Genomic DNA, 27584 nt, shown 5'->3' on the forward strand with positions numbered 1-27584 from the left:
AAATTTGATTATAGAAGTAAATAGCAAAGTTGTTTAAACCTACATAGTCTATCTGAATCATGAATTAATTAAGTTTGACTTTCATGTCCCTTTAAGTTTACATACATGATAACTATGGCTGAACTTAGAACTAACTGTACTTTACATATTTGTGTGAGTATGGTTGTAAGTTCACAAGTCTCAGGAGTTTTAATTGAGACTGAACATGCACCTCTAGGGGGCCATCTGTCCCTAGCATAAGTAGTGGTATCACTACAGGTAAGGCGCTGACTGGTCCAGGCTCCACCTGCCTCATGTCTGGCTCCTCTGTGCTCCCTCTTGGAAAACAGAGCTCAAATTGTAAGTGAAGTGTTTGTATTTGCCTTTATAGTATGGTGGCAATGTTTCCAAGATGGCAACCGCTGTATTTCTGTACAGGAAAAAAGGTCATCCTATAAGTGCAAATCCTCTGGCATGAACTAGCCAAGGGGAAAGAGTGACTCACATCTGCCGATAAGTAGCTCCTCATGTCCCTCTGGGGCACTGGCGAAGCTTGTGCTGATTGCAAATAGCCAGAAAGGGTGCTGTTGAAATGGGGGCCCAGTGACCTGTTGTAAGTGTATGGCTCAGTAGTGTAAATATGCTTGTGATTGAGTGGTAAGTTCAATATATAGTTGACTTATGGTAGATAAAGTTACTTGCTTTGTAGCAAATGTGATTGGGTATTGAGTAATTGGGTATAAGTGTACTATAGTAAATGCAATTAAATTAATGTAAGGTGAGCATAGTTTGTGGTTAAAGGGGTTTTCAGGAGTGGGCTGATAGAATACACGGGTTGATACAGGTAATAACCACTCTAAAGAGAATTTCCTAGTGTTGAGTTTTATTGCCCTTTCCTGCTTATTCTTGTGCATCCATTATGAGGGTCCTTACTGTTCTACTGTATTTTACTTTCCCGTAAAAGGCAGTTTGCTGGATTACCTAAAGGACGGAGATGGGCGTTACTTAAAGCTCCCCCACTTAGTGGATATGGCTGCACAGGTAAGGGCTGGCAGGTGGCTGCCTCTGTTTTATTTACTTAGCACTTTATTCACCATGTTAAATGTACATCTCTACACTAAATAAAAGTGCTTACATCAGATATGGTTAAAGGGACATAATACTCAGATGCTAAATCACTTGAAACTGATGCAGCATAACTGAAAAAAGCTGATATGAAAATATCACCTAAACATCTCTATGTAAAAAAGGGAGATATTTTACCTCACAATTTCCTCAGCTCACCAGAGTAAGTGCTGTGTAAAAAGTTATCTTTGAGTTACTGCCCAGCTGCAGGTAAACAAAAACGGAAAAAGGAAGAAATGAACAGCAGCCAATCAGTGCTGAGGTCATGAACTCTTTTACTGTGATCTCATGAGATTTCATAGTAAACTTCCTTAAACTGAATAGGGAAATAACATGAGTGTGCATGAGTCATGCTCCCTTGCAAGTCCCGGGACAGGAATACAGATCTGCTGCTTAAAGTCCTTTACAATGGGGTGTGATACTTAGGACATTTTGAGGTAAAATATCTTTCTTTTTTACATAGAGATGTTCAGGTGATATTTTCCAGTCAGCGTTTTACAGCTATGCTACATCACTTTCAAGTGCTTCAACATTTGGGTATCATGTTCCTTTAAGAATTGTATTTGTTAATATCATTGTAGAAAAAATGTGTATTTTTTTTATTTATTTATAGCTTCCAAGATTCCTAACCTCTTTCCCAGCATGCCCATTTTTCAGTGTCCTTTTATTTATATTTCTTAGCATTTGATACATCTACTAGTCTCCTTTGTCCTCAACAGATCGCATCTGGCATGGCTTATATTGAGAGGATGAATTATATACATCGTGATCTCCGTGCTGCCAATATCCTGGTAGGTGAAAATTTGGTGTGTAAGATTGCAGATTTTGGACTTGCCCGTCTCATTGAGGACAACGAGTACACAGCACGGCAGGGTAAGTTACATTTCGGTCACAGTGACAGTTACCCTATTTGGTCATTCTTATCAACATCACAAGTTACCCCATGGTCATTCTTATCAATATCACTGTTACCCCAGAGTCATTCTTATCAATATCACTGTCACCCCAGGATCATTCTTATCAACATCACTGTTACCCCAGGGTCATTCTTATCAATGTCTTTGTTACCCCATGGTCATTCTTATCAGTGTCACAATTACCCCATGGTTATTCTTATCAATGTCACTGTTACCCCATGGTCATTCTTATCGGTGTCACAGTTACCCCATGGCCATTCTTATCAGTGTCACAGTTACCCCATGGCCATTCTCATCAATGTCACTGATCCCCCTTGGTCATTCTTATCAGTATCACAGTTACCCCATGGTTAATGTTATCATTGTCACAGTTACCCTATGGTTATTCTTATCAATGTCACTGTTACCCCATGGTCATTCTCATCAATGTCAGTGTTACCCCAGGGTAATTTGTATTAATAACACTGTTGACCCAGGGTCATCCTTATCAGTGCCACAATTATGAGTCATTCATATCAATGTCACAGTTACACCAGGATCATTCTTATCAATACCACTATTACCCAAGGGCAATTATGATTAATGTCATTATTAATTCACCAGGCGATAAGCCTGCCCAGAGGGCAGTCTATTAAAAAAAAAAGCTACAACCCCAAAGCTAAAATTACAAAAAATAAAAAATGTAAAATTACAGAAAAAAATAAAATATACCCCCAAACCTAATACTAAACTACCAACAGTCCTTTAAAGGGCTTTTGTAGGGCATTGCCCTAAGTTAAACAGTTCTTTTACCTAAACAATATACCAATTACCCCTAACAGTAAAAAAACCCCACCCACCAAACCCCCCAAAATAAAAAAACTAACACTAAAAAATCCTAAACTACCCATTGCCCCTAAAGGGGCATTTGTATGGGCATTGCCCTTACAAGGGCATTCAGCTCTTTTACTGCCCTTAAAAGGGCAATTAGTTTTTTCCAGCCCATTAAATCCCTAATCTTAAAAATAAAAAACTCCCCATAAATAAATAAAAATCCTAACACTAAGCCCCAAATAGGTACTCACCGTTCCTGAAGTCCGGCGGTGATCCTTGGCGGCATGGAGGCTCCTCTTTATCCAATGTCCGTCGTACACTAAAGATTGAATGCAAGGTACCGCAATCAATTTGGGGTACCTTGCATTCCTATTGGCTGAAATTTTGAAATCAGCCAATAGGATTAGGGATTACTGAAATCCTATTGGCTGTTCAAATTAGCCAATAAGATTTCAGTAGCTCTCATCCTATTGGCTTATTTCAAAATCTCAGCAAATAGGAATGCAAGGAACCCAAATAATTATGGGGTACCTTGCATTCAATCTTCAGTGTGCGACGGACGATCGCATGAAGAGGAGCATCCACGCCGCCGAGGACCGCTGCCGTTGAGGACCGCCGCTGAGGATCCAGGCATCGGGAAGACAGCTCCGCACCTCCGCTCCATGCCGCCTTCGCTCCTGATGAAGATAGAAGATGATGGAGCCGCCTGGAAGAAGACCTCCGCCGGACTTCAGGGACAGTGAGTACCTATTTGGGGCTTAGGTTTAGGCTTTTTAATTTAAATTTTTTGGGTGTTTTATTTTTTAGATTAGGGTTTTTTTTGGGTTTGAAAAAGGGCTGATTGCCTTTTTAAGGGCAGTAAAAGAGCTGAATGCCCTTTTAAGGGCAATACCCATACAAATGCCCCTTTAGGGGCAATGGATAGTTTAGTTTTTTTTAGTGTTATTTTTTTTTTTATTTTGGGGGGTTTGGTGGTTGGGGGCATTTACTGTTAGGTGGGACTTAGTACTATTAGTAGTTTAGATTAGGGGGTGTTTATATTTTGGGGGGCTTTTTTATTTTTATAGGGATTAGGTATAGTTTTTTTTTATTTTTGATAATTTTGTTTATTTTTTTCTGTAATGTTGGACTTTTTTATTTTTTGTAATTTAATGTTAGTTTTTTTAATTTTAATTGTAATTTAGTAGTAATTGGGGTTAATTTAGGGGGTGTTAGATAAGGGGGCTTAGTAATTAAATTAGTTATTTGTGTTGTGGGAGGTTTTTGCTGTTTAGAGGTTAATAGAATAATTAGGTTGATTACGATGTGGGTGTTTGGCAGTTTAGGGGTTAATAGGTTAATTAGGTTTATTGCGATGTGGGGGGTTGGCGGTTTAGGGGTTAATAGGTTAATTAGGTTTATTGTGATGTGGGTGGTTGATGGTTAAGGGGTTAATATTTTAATTATATTTAAGTTATATGCGGATTAGGGGTTAATTACTTTATTGTTTTGCGATGTGGTGGTTGACGGTTTAGGTGTTAATACTTCATGCGGGAGGTTATTTTTTGTTATACTTTGTGTGGGCGGTTACGTGTTTTTATTTTTAGTTTTTGCGGGCGGTTACGTGTTTTTTTAGTTATTTTGTGCGGGAGGTTGCGTGTTTTTTTTTTAAGGCTTCGGGTTTGCCTACGCTGCATCCAGGTGGATTATTTTGGCTGTGCGCGCAGCCAACATTCTTTTGAGGATGCGTGCGCAACTGGTGACACCAACGGACGCGTTACAAACGTGATTATAGTATAGATGGTCATCAGTGTCACACTTACCCCAGGGGTATTCTTATCAGTGCCACAGTTATATCAGGCTTATTTTTATCATTGGCACAGTTACCCAAGGGTCATTGTTATCAGTCCTACTGTTACCCCAGGGTAATTATTATTAATTCATGGTCATTCTTATCAGTGCTACAGTTACCCAAGGGTCATTCATATCATTGATGCCTGTTTTGTAGTAAATGCCTTTCATGTGATTTCATATGAAACTACTAATATGTTTTTTGCAGATGTTAAAGGGATACAAAACAAATTATTCAGATAGAGCATATGCTGTTTTAAAAAACCTTCCAATTCTATTATAATATCTGCTTCATTGTCTTAGTAAACTTTGTTGAAGGAGCACCAATGCACAGCTGGGAGCTAGCTGAGAAAATTGGTTGAGCCAATGACAAGAGTAATGTGTTACCACCAATCAGCAGCTAACTCCCAGTAGTGCACCTGCTCCTGAGCCTACCTAGGAATACTTTTCAACAAAGGATTCAAATAGTATGAAGCAAATTAAGTAAATTGGAAAAATGTATTAAAATTGTGTGCTCTGTCTGAATCATGAAAGTTTAATGTTGACTTTACTGTCTCCTTAAATAAAATGTTAAAGTTTGTTTACTTGAAGTGTGGTTAAATGTTTTTTCATAGTCATTTTTATTGCCACTGATGCTACAGCCCAGATACTGTTTACCACAGTCCCTTTTTCCACCCAATGTTGTCATCTTATCAGTATCACTGTTACACCTGCCCTATTGTTATCATTCTTCACAGTTTTCACAGAACATTTTTGTCCCTGTGCCTATTGCTCTCTTATCAGTGTTAATATTGCCCCAGTCCCTTTACTATCTGCATCACTGTTACTCCAGTACCATTTAGAGGTACACAAGCCAAAATAAGGCAGTTTTAAGACACTTTACAATTTACTTCCATTATCACATTTTGCACATTCTTTTTATATTCACACTTTCTGGTTAATAAGATCTTACTGAGCATGTGCACAAGCTCACAGGCTATACGTATACTAGTCTATGATTGGCCGATGTCTGTCACATGATACAGGGGGCCGGAAAATGGGATAAGAAATAAATTTGTCAGAAAAAAAATCTACTACTTATTTGAAATTCAGAGTAAGCGTTATTGAATTGTCTTTTTATTATGCACGTGTTAATTATGCAATTCTACTGCATTGAGTGGTCGTTTAAGGGCCTGATTACGAGTGACGCATTAACAGTTACGCACACGCGATAAGGGGTTTATAGCGGCTGTTTCCGCACATTGGGTTTTCTGCTCGTTTTACAAATTGAAAGTAAATGTGATCACTTAAGTGCAATCGAAGTTAACGCACGTTGGGTTAGCGCAAACTCTGAGCTCTGGATATCTTTTTTGCAAGAATCAAAAATACATTACAAAGTACGGTTACACTAATAATAACGCCATCTAGTAAAAAAAATTTTTTTAAATATTGCACAAAAAAGTTATAAAGACCTAAAGATATAAGGTCTGAGGTGCAAGAGAAAACGAAAGCAGGCATAGTGCTTTAACATTGAGATACATACATATACATGTCTAAAGATGGATGTGTATATATATATATATATAAATATATATATGTGTGTGTGTGTGTGTGTATATGTGTACATATGTATTTATATGTGTATATATGTATTTACAGACATTTATACACATATAAACACATAAATACATATGTACACATATATAGACATATATATAAGTGCATATGTGCACATATGTATTTATCTGTTTATATGTGTATATATGTCTATATATATTTATATGTGTATATATTTACAGAGAGAGATACTGTATTTATTTATGAATAAATAGAAAATATTCTAAATATGTAAAATATTTATATTTCTTTCCTATGGCATGTCCACAATTTCATTCCAATTACTAGTGGGATATTCAACTCCTGGAAAGCACTAGAAGGCAAAGAGCACCCCAGCTGAGCGGTTAAGTGTCACTTCCCTTACCCATAACCCCCAGTCATTCTTTGCCTCTATCATCGGGAGGACACTCAAAGATGTATCTGAAGATATTTAATCCTTTAATGGGTACTTTTCTTCATAAATGGAAAGAGTCCAAAGCTGAATTAATTACTTTTAGGAAATAAGAACCTGGCCACCTGGAGGAGCCAAAAACACCCCAGCCAAAGGCTTAAAGGGACACTGAACACACATGTTTTCTTTCGTGATTCAGATAGAGCATGACATTTTAAGCAACTTTCTAATTTACTCCTATTATCAAATTTTCTTCATTCTCTTGGTATCTTTATTTGAAATGCAAGAATGTAAGTTTAGATGCCGGCCCATTCTTGGTGAACAACCTGGGTTGTCCTTGCTAATTGGTGGATAAATTCATCCAACAATAAAAAGTGCTGTCCAGAGTTCTGAACCCAAAAAAAAGATTAGGGGCGCGATCAAATATACGGCGCAGGTTTCGGCGCAAGAGTGGGAACCTGCGCCGTCCGTAATTTCACCTTGCACATCGGGGTATTACATAAACCCCGCCGGCAGTTCATAAAGTGCCATAAGTCTGATAAACTAGTAATGTCCATAAATGAGCGTAAATACAAATTTCTGGAGTCGCCAGTGACTTACGGCACTTTAGAAACTGCCGGCGCCTAAGAAAAGTAAAGAAAATAACAAATCTCCCGTAAAAGTCTAACATGCCTCCCAGAAATAAGACAGACATGTAAAACCTCTATATCCGCAATCCTCCCATCTCATTACTAATATTAAATGTATTAACCCCTAGACCAACAACCCCCCACAACGCAATATGCCTATTTAAACTATTAACCCCCTATATCCGCCATCAAACGCACACCGCAAGTAATAACTAAATTATTAACCCCTAAATCCGCCAACCCCAACATCGCAAACTACCTATTAAAACTATTAACCCTTAATCCGCCATTAACCTACAACGCAATAAACCTAATCAAGTATTAACCCCTTTAACCGCCATAGCCCACAACGCAATAAACCTAACCCATAACCTAACCCCCCTAAATAAACTAAAATTACCTAATTTACAAAATACTAAAGTTACTATTAAATTAAAAAAAATTAACACTACTTTTAAAATACAAATAAACTAAGTATAAATTAAAGGGGCAGTCTAATCAAAATTCAGGAGTAGACTGTCCCTTTAAGCAAGAATTACAGAAAATAAAAAAATCTAAGATTACAGAAAATAATAAATAAAATTACCAAATTTTAAATAAATTACACCTAATCCCTATGAAAATATAAAAGCCCACCCAAAATAAAAACAACCCAGTAGCCCTTAAAAGGACTTTTGGCAGGGCATTGCCCCAAGATAATCAGCTCTTTTGCCACAAAAATACACACAGGCCCCCTACCAGTAAACCCCCCACCCACCAAACCCCCCCCAAAAAAACTAACACTAAAACGCTAAACTACCTATTGCCCTGAAAAGGGCATTTGTTGGGCATTGCCCTTAAAAAGGCATTCAGCTCTTTTGCTGCCCACCCTATCTAAATAAAATAAATCCCCCCAAAAAACCCCAAGTGGTCCTCACTTGTCCTGAAGTCCAGCGGAGAAGGTCCTTGTTACGGTATAACCCAGATACCAAGGGTTAATACCAGATGAAAGATGTCCTGAATATGGGATCAGCAACTCACAACCCAGCTAATTCCCCCCCTCAAACATGAGACCAGGCTCCACATTGAAGGTAAAAACAGAATGCACTTTATTGAGGGCTATATGCCCAGTATTTATGCAGGTCTGACCCCAGATGGGGGGTTGAAAGAATATTGTACATTAGATAGAGGGAAAACGCCCTTTGACATGATACAATAGAATTACATTACTTAAGCAGATAAACAATTTAGTCTTTCTTATCACTTGGGCGTCTGCTCTCTGGATGTGATTAAACAATGTGAATGTTTAACACTAAACTTAATTACAGTACACAATAGCTGAGGCTAGCAACCTTGTCTTTATAAAATAGCTTCTTAAAGCTGAACAAAGTTAACTCTTTCAGTACTGAGAGAAGGGTCTGTCACATAGCTCCCTCCTAGTGGAACACTCCGGCAGACCCGGCTTGACCCTTTGGCGGGTCAACCTGGGGATGACCGGACTAGGAGGTGGTAGGCATGTCAGTTTGCCGGGACAATCCATCTGTATTCCCGTTATGAGAGAGAATTCCTGCCCGTATAAATAAGGGTTCAACTTCTTCAGTGCCCAGACTAGGGCTAAACAGTCCTTCAAAATATCATCGGCTTCTTTACGTGTTTTTTGTACCTGCTCTTTATAGGTATCCACAATCCCTTCATACTGACATAGGGTGCCCTTGAGTTGCTGCACCTCACTATGAGCCAGCATCAGCTTCTCCTCCAGTGTCTCTAAGTTTGTCTTTAATGTTTCATGTTCCACTCTCAAGCTGGTGTTTTCTGCAGTCTGTCAGTGCAGCTTGTCTAGCAGAGATTCCCGTTCTAAACGTGCTTTTTCCTCTGCGCTCCTCTTCCCATTCACTTTAACCAGTTGCCGGTTATTCCGGTGGGCAGCTTGCACAAGGTCTGCTTCATGTAGGATGCCCCAGCATTCTTCCACCTCTACGCAGTGGGCCGCAGGCTGAGGGTTACGTGGTATTCCGCCGTCGGGTCTTCTCCAGGACTGTGCTTGGTTCGCTGCGTTTAGGGGACACTCTGTTCTTTTGTGCCCTAGTTGCTTACATCCAAAGCACCGAATAGGTTGTGAGTAGCCCCGTGAATTGAACCGGGCTCTCTGAGGGTAGTTCGTGGCCGGAGGCCGTGTGGTAGAGCGGTGTGCCGGGGGTTGGTAACTGGCAGCTGCTGGGGTAACTGGGGGTCTGTACCCCACTCTAGCAGGGGGCTTAGTGGTAGCAGTGTCCAGTTTGCGGGCATCCGTATACTCATCTGCCAGGTGAGCAGCTTCATGCAGGGTGGAGGGTTTACGGTCCCGAACCCACTCTCTAACTCCTGCTGATAACTTGTCAAAGCAATGTTCCAACAGGAATAGCTGCAGCACCTCTTCCCCAGATACGGCTTGGCACCCCGCCATCCAGTAAGATGCTGTGCGGTGCACCTTACATGCCCACTCAACGTAGGAATCACCAGCTAATTTAACAGTGTCTCTGAACTGCCTCCGGTATGCCTCCAGTGTAACCGCATACCTGGAGAGCAGAGTCTCTTTTACAGTATTATAATCCCCGACTTCCTCATCTGGAATGGCCCGAAAAGCCTCACTGGCCCAGCCGGATAATTTTCCGGATAATATCGTGATCCAGTCCTCTGCGGGTACCTTGTGTAGTGCACATTGCCTCTCAAAATCCGTAAGGTACCCATCAATCTCTCCTTCTGTTTCCAGGAAGTTTTTAAAAGCTGCAAAATTTACTTTTCTCTTTTCCACTGGGGTTGTCGTGACTTGGGCTGCTGCAGCGCCGCTTTGGTGAAGTAGGTTGGCCTCCACAGCTGCTATGACCCGGTCGATAATTTCCGCAGACGGGTTGGGGCCATAATGTGCCAGTCTTATTTTGACCGCCCGGTCAAAGCTTGCTTCTTCGGGGTTCTGTCTGATATGCTGGACTCATTGGTTCCTTCGGGCCCTGGTACTCCGTCCATCTCGGTCAGTCTTGTAATAATCTCCCTCTTCCTGAGGTTACAGGTTTGTTGGCCCAGTTGTTCTAGCAGGTCTTTAAGCGTAGCTCTTTTTAGCCTTTCATACGGTATTCCCATTAGGTCTGGATGTGTAGTTGCTCTTCTGGGCGATAAGGATCATACAGTCGCTTGCCACCAATTGTTATGGTACCGACAGGATACCAAGGGTTAATACCAGATGAAAGATGTCCTGAATATGGGATCAGCAACTCACAACCCAGCTAATTCCCCCCCTCAAACATGAGACCAGGCTCCACATTGAAGGTAAAAACAGAATGCACTTTATTAAGGGCTATATGCCCAGTATTTATGCAGGTCTGACCCCAGATGGGGGGTTGAAAGAATATTGTACATTAGATAGAGGGAAAACGCCGTTTGACATGATACAATAGAATTACATTACTTAAGCAGATAAACAATTTAGTCTTTCTGATCACTTGGGCGTCTGCTCTCTGGATGTGATTAAACAATGTGAATGTTTATCACTAAACCTAATTACAGTACACAATAGCTGAGGCTAGCAACGTTGTCTTTAGAAAATAGCAGATTAGGGGTTAATTAATTTAATATAGGTTGCGGCAGGGTCCGGGAGCGGCGGTTTAGGGGTTAAACTATTTATTTAGTTGCGGCGAGGTGCGGGATCGGCAGGATAGGGGTTAATAACTTTATTATAGAGGGCGGCGGTATAGGGGGGAAGGATAGGGGTTAATAGGTATAATGTAGGTGGCGGTGGGCTCCGGGAGCGGCGGTTTAGGGGTTAATATGTATAGAGTAGCTTGCGGTGGGCTCCGGGAGCGGCGGTTTAGGGGGTAATAACTTTATTTAGTTGCGGCAATTTAGGGGGGACAGATTAGTGGTGTTTAGACTCGGGGTACATGTTAGGGTGTTAGGTGCAGACATCTCCCATAGGAATCAATGGGATGTCTGTCAGCAGCGAACTTATACTTTCGCTATGGTCAGACTCCCATTGATTCCTATGGGATCCGTCGCCTCCAGGGCGGCGGATTGAAAACCAGGTACGCTGGGCCGTTAAAGTGCCGAGCGTACCTGCTAGTTTTTTGATAACTAGCAAAAGTAGTGAGATAGTGCCGCACTTGTGTGCGGAACATCTGTAGTGACGTAAGAATCGATCTGTGTCGGACTGAGTCCGGCGGATCGAAGTTTACGTCACAAAATTCTACTTTTGCCGGTCTCTAGCCTTTGATAACTAAGGCGAATCAGCCTCGCCACAAATACGCTGCGGAATTCCAGCGTATTTGAGGTTGACGGCTTGATAACTAGGCCCCCTTGAATTCCTATTCAGTGTACGGCGGAGATAGTATGAAGAGGATCCTCCACGCTCCATGGCTCCGCGGTCGCCGGTCTTCAGTTCCAGAGTCGCCGGTCTTCATCTCCGCCCTCCGTTCCGCGCCGGCTGGTTCCTGGAAGAAGAAAGGAGAGGTTGCCTCTTGGAAGAAGACTTCACCGCCTGGAACAGGACCTTCTCCTCTGGACTTCAGGACAGGTGAGGACCACTTGGGGGTTAGACTTAGGGTTTTTTAAGGGGTTTTTGGGGAGATTTATTTTATTTAGATAGGGTGAGCAGCAAAAGAGCTGAATGCCCTTTTAAGGGCAATGCCCAACAAATGCCCTTTTCAGGGCAATGGGTAGTTTAGCGTTTTTACTAGTGTTAGTTTTTTTTGGGGGGGGTTTGGTGGGTGGGGGCGTTTACTGGTGGGAGGGCTGTGTATATTTTTGTGGCAAAAGAGCTGATTATCTTGGGGCAATGCCCTGCCAAATGTCCTTTTAAGGGCTACTGGTAGTTTATTAGATTAAGGGGTGTTTTTATTTTGGGTAGGCTTTTTTATTTTCATAGGGATTAGGTGTAATTTATTTAAAATTTGGTAATTTTATTTATTATTTTCTGTAATCTTAGATTTTTTTATTTTCTGTAATTCTTGCTTAAAGGGACAGTCTACTCCTGAATTTTGATTAGACTGCCCCTTTAATTTATACTTAGTTTATTTGTATTTTAAAAGTAGTGTACATTTTTTTATATTTAATAGTAACTTTAGTATTTTGTAAATGAGGTAATTTTAGTTTATTTAGGGGGGGTTAGGTTAGGGGTTAGGTTTATTGCGTTGTGGGCTATGGCGGTTTAGGGGTTAATAGACTTTATTAGTTATTGTGGTGGGGGATTGCGGTTGACAGGTAAATAGACATTGAGCATGCGTTAGGTGTTAGTTTATTTTGGAAGGCATTTTCGGGAGTTACGGTGCTCCTATACTCAGCGCAAGGCTTGCTGCGGCTGCCTTTTATGACGAGGTAAAAATGGAGTAAGATTTCTCCATTTTCGCCACGTAGGTCCTTGCGCTGGATATTGGATACCGATTTACGACGCGGTTCTATGTTAGCCTATGGGAGTAATGATTGTGGGCGACGGGTGAAATATACGCGCATAACTTGTATGCTACGCCGTATATGTAATACCAAAATCGTAGCTAACAAAACAAAAGAACAAAGTATCAGCGCTACTGGTAAGGAGAGATTAATAGTGCAGTATGTAATATAGATGAAAGAACTATATTAGAGATGTAGAGAGTATAAATACACACAAAAACTTATGACCTAATATATCACAGTATAAATATGTGATATATCTTTAAAGCTCCTAAAATGTGATTATAATAGACAAGTTCAGCAGACTGCGTTTGTGAAATAAACAGTAAAGCAATAAAATACACAGTGAACAATTAAATAAAATATGATAAAATGCATAAAATATAACACACTCTGAATAAAATAAAATCTTCAGAATATGATTCCAAATAGATAAATCCCACAGTTAAAGTTTATCTTACAATTCGTAGGTGTATCAAGTTGTTAGTCCTCACCAAACAAACTGGTGTATGCTGCTCTTCTGAAGGTGTATCATTGAAAATCCCTTAGAACAAGGCAAAAGCTGAAAAACAAGGAGAAAAGAGCGCAACCGGACTCAAGCGAAGAAAGTTTTTATTTCTACAAAACACACTAAAACAATAAAACAGTAGGTATTCTGCGTACCAGATATGTAAAGTACATGGGCATGTAAGACACAATTGTCTCGAAAATACTGGTTAATTACCGTTCCCCAGGACGCCTTTCAATGCAGCAAGGTAGTGTACTCAGTCCTCAGCTGAGTTCCCCAGTGAAGCGTGTATGCGGCTAGACAGCTGTGAGTCTCTGCGATAAGCTGGTTCCGGTTTATGCCGGAAGTCTGTGTCTTTCACTGCCGATGCAGTGTATCATCTGTTTAGAAAGTCGCTCTTCTCTCCTTGTTTTTCATCTAATACCAAAATCGTGTAAAATCTGGCGGCGGAGGATTTTGCGGGCAATTCTGCATATGTAATGGAGGCCTAGATGCCTTCTTTTTCAAATAAAGATATCAAGAGAATGAAGAAAAATTCATAATAGGGTAAATTAGAAAGTTGTCTAAAATTGCATGATCTATCTAAATCACAAAAGAAAAAATTTGGGTTCAGTGTCCCTTTAAATACTCCTCCCACTTCCCTCATCGCCCCAGTCATTCTTTGCCTTTCGTCCCAGGAGGTTGGCAGAGAAGTGTCAGAATTAAATTGTCTCTTATGGAGGGTAGTACTCTTCGACATGGGACAGGAGTTTTACGTAATCCTGTCAGTCTCTCAGTGAGGGCTTGGATGAAAGTTAGAGTCCGGAGATGCAGGAAGAGTCATTCTGCGAAACCATCCCGACTCATGTTAACAGCTCCTCAAGCAATCGGCGTTGTCGAACTTTGCTCCGCTGCCTGCTTTCCTCTCTCAAGTCCATGGCAGAGGCGATGCTACTATCCGTCACACTTGAAGGGCCGTGTTCCTGTTCCACGGCGTAGATTCCGGTAAGATCGTTTCATTTTCTTTCTTTGTGAATGTACTGCACTAATGTTTTCCCGAGAGGCTACCACCTTGCGGGACTAACTTAACATAGGGGTCTCAGTGAGTCTCCTTTAGTATCTTGGAATCAAGGGTTAATATCTCCTGAGGGGGGTTATTGAACAGGGTTTTTTTTTAATCATGTTTGTTATGTGATTCAATCTGCTTATGTGTAGTGTTAAACAGGCTCATGGCTGGAACATAAGGGCCTTTTGAAGTGATGCAACCTTATGGTTGGGAGCGCTTTTTTGGACTGTACGGTTCACCTTGTGACCAGGTGTGTTTACGTTCTGGTTTCCCATTTCCGCATTCCTGACAGAGTGGCGATGGAGAATTCTAGTTTTCTGGTGTCTGGTTCATAGGAGGTGGTGAGTGCCCCCGCCATTGTGGGTATCAGATGCAGTTTAAATTGTTTTATATTTAGTAAATTTTTTGGTATCCTTTATCCAGTTATGGAGGATACTGATGTTGAGATTGTTCAACTTTTTTATTCAGATTCTTCGTCCTGTGATGAATGCGAATTGGCCCCATTGCTCAGGTCAGTCAGTTATGTTCTTTAGGCCATTCTAGAGTGCCTTGTTCCTCAGGCTCGGGGATTCAAGGGACTGCTGAGCCATCCGCCTTGGGGGGTCCTGTCCTCCGGGAGGCGAGTTCCAAGTACAGATGTTTATTTGCGATTGTGTTCGTGTCCAATTGCCCCTGGTCTCTCGGCCACAGGAGGGTATGTGCACTTCCCTGCGGGTGTAACTGTTCCTGAGTGTTGTGCCTTTCGCTACAGGCTGGTTCATCTTCGTGTTCTACTCAGACACATTTTTGATCTGTTTGGGGATCCTATCTTTCTCGGTTATGGGACTCATCAGTCTCCTACTTCGAATGGCTCACCTCGTTAGACATGGGGGGATGAAGTAATCTCATTTAAGTCTTGTTATCGAGATCCTTCCCAGTTTTGTTGGAACAACAGGGTTTCCGTTAGGCTGGTCCTGCGGATCTTTCTGTTCTTCTTGGGCGTTAACCCTTGGGTTGCCTATTATTTTATTTTATCCGGTTAGGATGAATTTTATTTTTATTTTTCATACTATGTTTCCTGCAGGAAATTTCTTTGCGATCGATACTCGCTGTTTGCTTCTATGGAAGTTGTTCGGGACACGTTAGTCCCATGTTTGTCTGTTTTTTCTTCCTCCCTCTCTGAGGGCGGATTTAGCCAGCTTGGCAGTTATGACCCGGGTCGCAGGCTGGTTCTGCTTGAGTTCAGATCTTCTGTCTCGCGGCTTATTCAGACATGTGGCGCCTATTATACCTTGTTTGTCAGGTTGGAGTGCCGAGTGCTATTAACATTATTTATGTTTCTTTTTATTTGCGGGTCTGTGCAGCTCTCGGGATTGTTCAGTCGTAAATAGCCGTCTCTCTGGTGACTGGGTCAGTGAATTTTGCTGCGTCACTCTCTGTTGCTTCCGATACCCTTGGAACCTAGAGTTTTCCTTCCCACGTGATGGGAAAATTAGAGGGTTTTAGCGCCTCTTTTCCGCCGGTCGGGCGGTGTTGCTTTAGGAAATTGTCCTTTTTGGACTTGTTCCTTTAGTGGTTCTCTTCTTCATTGAGACCTCTTGGATTGTTCGTTTCTCCTTGTGGATGGGTTGCCTTCGGGGGACTTGGATTCCATTCGGGAGTTGGTTGTTCCTTTTCGGGACATTAGACAGTGAGGTCTTTTTAGGCTCCGGTGAGGGGTCCTTCCCCAGTGTTGGGAATGCTAGTGGTTTTTCACTCATATGGTTCAGGTATTGCCATCCAGGTGGCATCCAAGCCCATGTTTTACTGTCCTCTGACTTTAAATCTGAGGTGATGTGGAGGCTTGATGTTGCTCTGTTCGGGTGACTTGTCCTCACTATTCCCCTTGTGTCTGGAGCTCATGGCTAGCTGGACAGCTAGCTCAGCATACTAATGCTTTGTGGCTACTCTGTACTGTAGCAAACCGAGGGTTGCTAGTTCGATCCCCGGCGAGGTCTACTCAGCCTTTCCTCTATTCAAGGTTGATAAATTGAGCAGCGCCTTGTGTCCCTTAGGGGGATTAGTCACTCTTTCAAGCACAATCATGTTAATGATGCTTGGACATCTGTTAGCTCTAGTGTCCTTTTATGGCCCTGGCTTTTTGGAGTGTTGGGCTCCTGCAAGGGGTGGTCTCTTCCCTTTGGGTCGGGACTTGCAAGGGCTTCTTGCTCTTGTTATCCGGGTTATTCTGGATTTTTCCCTGGGAAGTCTGTTTTTTTATTTCAGACCAGGGATATATGTGCCTGGAAGATTAATCTAAACATTTGTGGGGACCGGGCTTCTTGTCCTGATATTCCGGTTGTCAAGGGTTTTACTCTGCGTTTTCTCTTTGGATCCCGCCGTGGCATGTTACCGGACCTTATGATCCAAGAAATGGCCTGGGGGTTCCAGTTTCCGGGGTACCTGGGCTTTGCCCTTGTTCTGGCTGTTCTGTTTTACAACTTGGCCAGATTTATTGATAGCCTGGGCTTCTTGGGCCTTGTCTTGTGCTGGACGATACGGTTCCCTTGGGACAGCCAGCTAACGTGACCTGATGGGGGGCTTCCTGCCTAACACACAGAAGGTTTGCGTTTGCACAGCTGTCACTTTTGCGCCTGTTAAGTGTGCTTGCATGATGGTGTTTTAAGGGGTTCTTCCGCGTTCGTCAGTGACGTGGCCTTGTGTCCTCTCAGTTCTTCCTACGACTTCTTGTCTTATGGGCAGGTGTTTTTCAACACTCTCCTCTTTAGGGGGCTCGTTGTCCTCCTTACGGAGGTGTGGTTCCCTTTTAGGTGTCTCTCCTGTGTTCGGGAGGTTGGAACAGATGTTTATCTGGTTCGGGATTGGTTTGCTCTTTGAGTTGTTCCTTTCCATCTGGGGAGCTGCTGGCTCTGCATTGAGACTTAGTTGGGTGGCCTTGCTAGATCTCCTTGGGTCTAATGCCTGCTCATTTGTCTTTAGGTTGAAGTGGCTGTGTCCATTCTTCCGCCCTTTTGGGGGCCGGTCTTGGGTTTCGTTTCGGTTCCCTTACTTTTCAATCTGCCATTACTTAGGCTGGTCTGGCTAGGTGTAGGATCTGAGATCTGTTGTTCATCTTCAGGTCTTGGGGGTGACAGTGGACCTTCTTTTTTTAGAGGTTCTGTGCCTCTCCCCTTTTGAGATATGTGAGTAGGCTTGGCAGCCTGGATTACCTGGAGGTGTCCTCTGTCTTGGAGGTTGGGCAATTTCGGTCTTGGGCCACTTCTTCCTTACAGATAGTGTTTTTTCTTTGTCTCCTACGGATGGCAGCGCATTACTGAATTCAGGTGTTTATTTTCTGAGTTTGCTGCTTGTAATTTTCTGTTCACTCAGTCTCTGAGTTCTGACGTTTTGAGGACTTTGTCTCTTCAGCTGTCTTTTTCTGTGCTGTTGCACAATGTTTGGGAGATGTTTCTTCTCCTTGATGATGCCCGGTTGCTCCTTGTGGGTTGGGCGTCGTCTCCACTTGTTCTCGGGATCCATTCGGGTCTCTGTGGACTTGTCCTTCATTTGAAGGGGGTCTTTCCTTTATGGATTTTGCTGTACCTTTTGGGTATCCCTTTGGCTTACCCTTGTTCTCTCCCTTTTGGGGATTTTGGCTCTGTAATAGTAAGGGTTGTGTGGGGACCGACTGCTGGGCGACAGTTCTCCTGGAAGAGTATTGGCTCAGTGAGTCTGCTTGCGGTCTCTAGTTAGGCTTTCGGACTATCTGCGGGTCAGTGTCCTTGGGGCCTTTTCCTTCTAGTTTTTTTGCCCGGCTCCGACGAAGCAGGGTTTGGTTGGGTTGTGTTTTTTTCAGGCCTGGTGTCCTCAGAATGGGCCACCTAATGTATTGGGTATTGTTTTCCCACAAGTAATGAATGCAGCTGTAGACTCTTTCCATTTATAAAGAAAAACTTAAATTATGCTTACCTGAGTACACAGATCCCCACCCATATTTTTCTGTGGGGTGTCTCTTATTTTTTATTCTTCTGGCACCTTTTTACCTTGGTATTTCTTCTACTGTTCCTTGGTATTTTCTTCTAGTTGTTCTTTTCAGGATTCCATGGATAAGAAGCTGGAGGCTTACTTAAGGAAGATGTATATTCATCAGGGACTACCGTGGCAACCATTTGGAAGTATTGCTACAGTTGCAGGAGCAGCATCTTATTGGTGTGATGCCTTGTCTGACCTGATTTCCAAAGAGACCACTATAGAGGAGATCCAAGATAGGATCAAGGCAATTAAGTTTGCTAATACTTTTATCTGTGATGCCAACATGCAAGTGGTTAGACTGGGAGCCAAGATTTCTAGCTTTGCAGTTCTAGCTCGCAGAGCTCTATGGTTAAAATCTTGGTCTGCAGATGTATCATCGAAATCCAAACTTCTGTCTTTACCTTTTAAAGGTAAGACTGTATTTGGTCCTGGTCTGACTGGGATCATTTCCAAAATTACCAGTGGAAAGGGATCTTTCCTACCTCAGCACAAGAAGAATAGACTTAAGGGTCGCCCTAATTCTAATTTTCGTTCCTTTCCTAACTTCAAGGGACAAAAGTCTTCCTCTTCCAAGCCGGAGCAACCCAGGACCTCATGGAGGTCCAGTCAGCCTTGGAATAAGGGGAAACAAGCCAAGAAGCCTTCTGCTGATTCTAAATCAGCATGAAGGGGCCGCTCTGATCCAGTTCCGGAACAAGTGGGGGGCAGGCTTTCCTTTTTTCTGCAGGCTTGGATCCGCAATGTCCCAGATCCTTGAGCCATGGAGATAGTATCTCAGGGATACAGAATAGGATTCAAGTATTGCCCCCCCCAGGGGCAGATTTATCCTGTCAAGGTTATCTGCAAACCAGGTAAAGAGAGAGGCCTTTTTAAACTGTGTAAAGGACCTATCTTCCCTGAGATGTGATTGTTCTAGTTCCCGTAGAGTAACAGGGTCAAGGATTCTATTCAAATCTCTTTGTGGTTCCCAAAAAGGAGGGAACTTTCTGTCCAATCCTAGACCTAAAATGTCTCAATAAATTCCTCAAGGTTCCGTTCTTCCCTTGGTCCAAGAGGGTCAGTTCATGACGACTATAGATCTGAAGGACGCATATCTTCATGTTCCCATTCACAGGGAACATAACCAGTTTCTGAGGTTTGCATTTCTGGACAAACATATCCAGTTTGTTCTCCTTTCTTTTGGCCTTGCTACGGCTCCTCAAATTTTTACAAAGGTTCTAGGGGCTCTTTTGGAGGTGGTCAGATCTCAGGGAATAGCGGTGGCGCCTTACCTAGACAACATCTTGGTTCAAGCGTCATCTTTTCAGGTAGCAAAATCTTATACAGAGATGTTGTTGTCTATTCTACATTCCCATGGGTGGATAGTGAATCTGGAAGAGTGTTCCCTAGTACCAGATACCAGGGTATGTTTCTTGGGAACAATTATAGATTCTCTATCCATGAAAAAAATTCTGATGGATGTCAGAAAATCCAAACTTCTTGCCTTTCTATTCAGTCTTCTATCTGTCCATCAGTGGCTCAATGCATGGAGGTGATTGGTCTGATGGTTACTTCCATGGACATCATTCCTTTTGCTCGGTTCCATCAGAGACCTCTACAGCTATGCATGCTCAGTCAATGGAACAGAGACCACTCAGATCTCTCGCAGAGGATAACTCTGGATCCCCTAAAAATAGACTCTCATGGTGGATTTCACAGGAACATCTGTATCAGGGTACATGTTTCCTGAGACCTTCCTGGGTGATTGTAACCATGGACGCCAGCCTATTAGGCTGGGGAGCAGTTTGGGGCTCCTTAAAAGATCAGGGCCTTTGGACTCGAGAGGAGTCTTCTCTTCCCATAAACATTTTGGAGCTGAGTGCAATTTTCAATGCCTTCACAACTTGGTCTCAAATAGCATTGGTCCAGTTTATCAGATTCCAATCGGACAACATTACCTCAGTGGCATACATCAACCACCAGGGAGGGACTGGGAGTTATTAGCAATGAAGGATGTGACCCGAATTCTTCAGTGGGCGGAATCTTACGATTGTCTCCTATCTGCCATCCACATTCCAGGGGTGGACAACTGGGAAGCGAATTTTCTGAGCAGGCAGACTTTTCATCCCGGGGAGTGGGTTCTCCATCCGGAGGTATTCTTAATGATAACCCTCAGGTGGGAGGCTCCAGAGTTGGATCTGATGGCGTTGCGTTGAAACGCAAAGCTTCCAAAGTATGGTTCAAGATCAAGAGATCCTCAAGCAGTTCATATAAATGTGCTGGCGGTTTCTTGGAACTTTGGTCTAGCATACCTGTTTCCTCCATTTGCTCTCCTTCCACTATTCATGGCTCATATCAAAAAGGAGAGAGCATCTGTGATTCTAATAGCTCCTGCCTGGCCTCGCAGGATATGGTTCACGGATCTGGTGAAGATGTCTTCTCTTCTGCCTTGGAGGTTACCTCTGAGGAAGGGCCTTATACTTCAGGGTCCCTTTCTCCACCCAAATCTGGAATCTCTGAAGCTGACTGCTTGGAGCGATGCCTTGTCAGACCTTATATTAAATTGTTATCTTGGAAGGTTTTGTTTCTTCTTGCTATTTCTTCTGCTTCTTTCGGCTCTACATTGTGATTCCCCTTAACTTATTTTTCATGCGGATAAGGTGGTTCTTCGTACTAAGCTGGGATTTCTTCCTAAGGTAGTGTCGGATCACAATATTAATCAGGAAATTGTTCCTTCTTTTTGTCCAAATCCTTCTTCCCAGAAGTAACGTCTTTTGCATAACATGGATGATGTGCATGCTCTAAAATTTTACCTGGAAGCTGCTAAAGATCTTCTTCTTCTTCTGCCCTGTTCGTTATTTGGTTAGCTTATGATACAGCTGGACAACAGCCTCCTGAGAGAATTACGGCTCATTCCACTAGGGCTGTCTCTTCTTCCTAGGCTTTCAAAAATGAAGTATCTGTGGAGCAAATTTGCAAGGCAGCCACATGGTCCTCTTTGCATACCTTTTCCAAATTCTACAAATTTTATACTTTTGCTTCGGCTGAGGCTTCCTTTTGGAGAAATGTTCTTCAAGCGGTGGTGCCTTCTGTTTAGGTCGACCTGTCTTATTCTGCCTCCCTTACATTCTGTGTCCTCTAGCTTGGGTATTGGTTCCCACTAGTAATTGGGATGAAATTGTGGACTCTCCATGCCATAGGAAAGAAAACAAAATGTATGCTTACCTGATAAATGTATTTATTTCCGGGCATGGAGTAATGATAGCAGCTTTTTGTTATAAACTTATAAACTTAAGGCACCTCTATACCCTTGTGTTATCTTCTTTTTCCATTTCCCTTCGGCTGAATGACTGGGAGTTATGAGTAAGGGAAGTGACACTTAACAGCTCTGCTGGGGTGGTCTTTGCCTCCTCCTGCTGGCCAGGAGTTGAATATCCCACTAGTAATTGGAATAAAATCTTGGACTTTCCATGCCCGGAAAGAAATAAATTCATTAGGTAAGCATAAATTTAGTTTTTCATGTCGGGTTAGCACACATGAGACTATGCCATCGGGTTTGCACGTGAGTTGGGTGTCCGTTTTCCCCCACTTTTTTTCTCCATTGACTTCTATGGGGTAATAGGTTATCGTGTGCGTGATATTCTAAGTTCGGCTTTTAAAGCGCGTCGATTGAAAACAGTTTACTTTCAACTCATAATATGAGCACCACCCAACACACACAAAAAGCTTACTTCTAGCGCAGTTAACGCTCGAGAGGGAGCGTGAATTAATGCTTGACTTGTAATCTTGCCCTTAATGTCCTTACTGTTACCCCAGACCAATATTTAATAATTTCCACTGTGCTATCTAGTTAGTTTTTTTTTTTTACTTATCAGTATTACCAGTCACTAGACCCATTATTATCTGTGTCAATGTTACCCAGTTCCCAGTTCCATCCTTATCATTACCCTCTTACCTTAGTACCTTCCTTATTATCATCCCTTTTATTCCTTTCCATTTCTTATTTGTTATTATTGATGCTACCCCAGCCCTATTTTGTTTAGTGTCACTGATATTCCTAGTATTACTTGCATTACTGTTACCCATCTCTTGGTTGTCTGTTAATGATAAAGGGACAACATTAAAGTTTAAACTCGATATTTATTTCTCAATAAAATGTTTACTTATGCACGGTAAATAGTAAAATGAATATACTTCCATTATATGGTTTATCTACTTTTCCTGTATTTTATCTCTAAAAATCATGGCCAATTGCCCCAGGGAGGGTGTCCTGCAGAATTGACAATTATGATCATGCTACATGCTACAAAGAATTTTCTAGATCAGTGCAGGAGTTTTTTAGCTGTCCTTATTTAGCAAAGGAAACGATAAACATACTAAAGGTTTTTTGAGGTCTATCTCTTACTACGAAACCATGTATTTATTGCTAATAAAATGACAATTTAAATGCTTTTAAAACCTATATTTTGTATAGATATTTCCTAGTGCTGTGCACAAAAGCACATTAAAGGGACAGTCAACCTTGACAATAATGTGTTCCCTATCATTAGTTTGGTCCTTAATAAGGTCTCCTACCTGTGTCCCAGAACGCTGCTCACAACGGTGTGATTGTTATTTTCATAAGAATGCCGATGTTTGCCGTTTTAAAATGGCCCCCAACTCCTCCTCCAATGACATCACTCATGTCTCCTTTGCAAAACACTGAGCGGTGTCTCTATGGGCTCGCAAATAATCGTACCCCGACGCATGCGCATTGTCAAGCCGGTGACGTCACTGCACAAGTTCACCCGGAACTTTTGTATGCCAATTTAGTTCCTAGGGAACAATTTGTCACTCGCACTCGCACAATCCCACCCGGGCTCGCCTCAAAATGCCCCAAAACCTCTAGCATCTATGTGGCCAGGATCATCCTCATGTGTATATATAAAACAGAAACCAGCACCCAGATACTCACATCTCTGACGCTCAAATCGATCGGGCTGGCTTCTGATGGTGCAAGCTTTAAAACGCTCCCCAACACTTCCGGTGGGGGTTTTGCGCATGCGCAGTTAATAGGTGCACAATGTGGTGACGTAATCAACGTCATAAACGTACACAGGCACAAAATTTGAAAAACAGAAAACGAAGAGGCCTGAGAATGAAGAAGACAGCGGTAGGAGGAGTTGGGGGGCCATTTTCAAACGGCAAACCTCGGCAATCATATGAAAATAACATTCAGACTGTTCTGAGCAGCGTACTGGGACACAGGTAGGAGACCTTATTAAGGACCAAACTAATGATAGGGAACACATTATTGTCAAGGTTGACTGTCCCTTTAAGTACATCTTGCTTTTGTGTAAAAATCCCATTGTTACACACTCCCTAGGAGGCCAAAAGGCAAATTCTGTTTCCTACAAATCAAATTGCTACTTTAGACAATTTCCTGCATTTTGAAAACCTAAGTAATAGATTTTGTTTTTTGCCCTCCCTAGGGAATGAGGGTCAAAACACAATGTTTACACAAAAGCAAGAGGTGTTAAATGTCCATTTAATTGATTGATATATATATATATATATATATATATATATATATAAAATGACCTGAATGTACCTTTAACACTGTAATTGTATTGTTGTCATGTTTACCTTGGTCCAAGTATCATTAGTGTTATTTTTCCTCTTGTCACAGACTAACCTTTTTTTATTATATTATGCCATGGTAATGCTCCTGTTTCCCCATCCCTTTTTTACTGTGTCCCTGTTACCCTAGTCCCTTTTTTTATAATTGCCGTCTTTCATATAGGTACCAAGTTTCCCATTAAGTGGACTGCCCCCGAGGCTGCCCTGTATGGAAGATTTACTATTAAATCTGATGTGTGGTCATTTGGGATCATGGTGTCTGAGCTGGTGACGAAAGGAAGGGTTCCGTATCCAGGTACAGATAATCTTCCTAGCAACAAGATAGGAGGGGGTGGAGGGAACGGATCTACAGAAATAAACAGTATCAAGACATACACACACATACACACACACACACACACACACACATATATATATATATATATATATATTATAGACATAGTTTTTTTTATTCTCTCTATATATTCGCCATCTTCTCCTGGTATAACCATGTTTCCTATTGTTTTGCATACAAGGGACATTTGAATGCAAAACCCATGTGCTCCTATTGGTTAGAGTATGTAATATTTGCTTGATGGACCATAGATAACTATGGGGGCGATCACAATCATTTAGAGAAACGTATCAATCAATTTATTTACAAAAATCCTGTGGAAGTTAATGGTTGTTTTCTGTAGAAAAACATTAGAATTTTTCTAAAGGATTGTGATCGACCCCTAAGTGTTTAGCTCCTACAAAGGGGTTAAACACACACCTTGGGGTAGATTTATTATATGCCGGGTGGACATGATTTGCTGTAGCGAATCATGTCCACTCGACATCGCTAAATGCTGATAGCATACGCTGTCAGCAGTTAACATTGCACAAGCATTTCTTGTGAAATGCTTGTGCAATGCCGCCCCCCTGCACATTCGCGGCCAATCCGCCGCTAGCAGGGGGTGTCAACCGTCCTAAAAGGTGGCAGACAAGTTAAGGAGCAGCAGTCTTATGACCGCTGCTTCATAAAGTGAATGTAAATTTTGATGCTAAAGTGCCCGGTTTTTAAAAATTTGATTAAAAATAGGGGCACTTTAATTCATCAAAATTTACATTTCACTCCTTTTTTGAAAAAAAACTTACCTTTTAATCTTGACAGCAGCTCCAGCTTCCTCCACCCGTCGCAAAGCCTCTTCCTGGGTCTAAAATGATGAATCTGGCTTAATCCAATCACGGCATTGAATCAGACACTGATTCCCCTGGGAGGAAGCCGTGATTGGAGGATGACCTATCCATCATTTCTGACATCAGAAATTGCTTGCAACGGCCGGAGGAAGCAGGAGTTGCTGTGAAGATTAAAAGGTAAGTTTTTTTCACAACACGAGTGAAATGTAAATTTTGATGAATTAAAGTGCCCCTGTTTTTAATCGAATTTTTAAAAACCGGGCACTTTAGCATCAAAATTTACATTCACTTTAACTTCAGTTTCCAGCGAGCCAGAAACTTCGGGCAGAGACAGCAGCATCCGCTGCTTGTTAAATCTGGCCCTTAAAGTCTTGCTCATCCATCTACTAGCATTACAACTCCTGAGCAAAGATAATTTGCCAATCAGGAGCTCCAGTCACACCACCCACCAATCACCGCCCATGTTCTGCACAGGAGCTACAATGCTTGTTTCTCCCAAGTGGAACCTTATTTGTGTATTTAACCCCTTTGTGGAGGATAAACATGTTTATCTAGGGTCAGTAATGCACAAATGACATATTTAAACAAATTAGAGCTTGTCAACTTTACAATAGACTGTTGCACTTTTTGTCTAATTCCCTTCTCTTAAACCAGTATAATTATTTTAACTTTTTTTTTTGCTTTCCACTTTAGTTAAATCTAAATTTCATCTGAATTGACACTTTTTTTCTTTCCCCCTGAAGGTAGAAATAATAAAGAGACTTTAGATTATGTAGAAAGTGGAAAACGTATGGACTGCCCCCCCCGGATGTCCCTCATCTCTCTATGATATGATGTTACAGTGCTGGAAAGTGGAACCTGATGAGCGACCTACATTTGAATACTTGCAGTCTTTCCTAGAAGATTACTTCACTGCTACTGAACCCCAGTACCAGCCAGGAGACAAGATTTAGAACCATAAATGAGGCCGGCCCTAGAACTGCAGTTAAGATTAACCAGAAGGAAAGCAGCTAAATAAATAGATAAAGATCACTTCTAGGATCAATGTAAACCTATCTAGATCAAGGAGAAACTCATGCAATTATCATCAGGAAAAGAAACTGGAGTCACTTATAGGGATCATGGAAGAAACCTCAATGAAAGAAAGAAGTCAGCTTTTTGTAGTGTGTCTCATATGTGTTAAAGGGACATTAAACCCATTTTTTTTCTTTCATCTAGTTTGCTTAATTCTTTAGACATCCTTTGTTGAAGAAATAGCAATGCGCATAGGTGACCCAATCAAACAAGGAATATATGTGCAGCCACCAATCAGCAGCTACTGAGCCTATCTAGATATGATTTTCAGAATGAAGCAAATTAAATAATAGAAGTAAATTAGAAACATGTTTAAAATTACATGCTCTTTCTAAATCATGATAGAAAAAGTTTGGGTTCCATGTCCCTTTAATGTCAGGCACTGGTTAACCTTATTAAATGTAAAAAGGCAGCTTGCAATGTCTCCTTTATGTTTGTATATTACAGCACAAGCCCATGAAAAGCCTCCCAAGGTCCAACCTCGATGCTGTTATGGGCACCAAAAGGACCTGTAATTAGTACAATTAAAACACTGACATGTAAGACTATATGATAACATCTGAAACAAGAGAAGAGTCCATATTAAACGACTGGTGTCATATACCAAGAAGAAGTGGTGATTATTTACCCTAACAGTATCTAGGGTATCAATTTCCAGCACCTTGGTATAGCACTATAACTTGTGAAAGAACAGTTATTTTCCAAATAGTCATAGTTTAATATGCAAAGGACATAATTAGATATGTATTTAATCAAAGAAGCATATCTAATACCATTATGAGACATCCAGAGTCTGCACAGCACGGTGACATTAAATCCTGATATTACTCCTGTTCTAGAGGAAGCAGATGCTTTTATTATACTGTTATGGACTGAACTGTTTAGCGCTAGAGGGGCCAGCCTCTATGTCCCATATCATTATCACTGTGAAGGAGAATGTGGATTATGGGAACCTTGTTTTCCCTTAACTGTGACCAAATGATTTTGTTTGAAAAGAATCCAGAAACAGTATCTGGGACAAAGAGACGTTCTGCTTATTTGTTTGCTTTTTCGTCTCTCACATTCCACTTTTCTCTAGATTGTGCGCTCATTGGCAGAGCTCATAACTTGACATTAAATGATATTTAGCGCTGCGGAATCTGTTGGCGCTCTACAAATAACCGATAATAATAATATTTGAATCTGTGATGTCATGATCAACTATAATTTACAGTATCTCTACTTGTACAGAGTTGGCATTTTAAGAATAAATTATTATACATGTATATGTGCCCCCTTTATTTGTCTATTTCAAGTAGTCTAGTGCATCTTATTTTGTCTCTCTCCTTTCTTTTTTCATATCTTTATCCCCCTTTGTCTCTATCGTTCTCCTCCCCCCATCTATACTGCAGTCTTTTTACTCCTGTCTCTAGTCCTTTTTCATCTGTCTTTCTCCCTCTCTCAGGGTTATGTTACAGACACCTCTCAGCTGATTCAGATATTTTCACACCTCTCTCCTTGCGTAAACTCTTCTCTCTCCACCTCCCCCCCC

General features: G+C 41.7%; 1 protein-coding gene across 1 annotated transcript in view; it reads left to right on the forward strand.

The window, feature by feature from the left end:
• Positions 1 to 27318, forward strand: part of LOC128653640 (proto-oncogene tyrosine-protein kinase Yrk-like) — a 316484-nt gene extending 289166 nt beyond the window's left edge. The window contains 5 exon segments of the mRNA XM_053707049.1: positions 944 to 1020; positions 1824 to 1977; positions 23982 to 24113; positions 25723 to 25786; positions 25788 to 27318. Of these exon segments, the coding sequence (XP_053563024.1) occupies positions 944 to 1020; positions 1824 to 1977; positions 23982 to 24113; positions 25723 to 25786; positions 25788 to 25932 (572 nt within the window). The 3' untranslated portion in view covers positions 25933 to 27318.
• Positions 27319 to 27584: the final 266 nt, after the last annotated feature.

Source organism: Bombina bombina, chromosome 3 (genome assembly GCF_027579735.1).
Source record: "Bombina bombina isolate aBomBom1 chromosome 3, aBomBom1.pri, whole genome shotgun sequence".
NCBI lineage: Eukaryota > Metazoa > Chordata > Amphibia > Anura > Bombinatoridae > Bombina > Bombina bombina.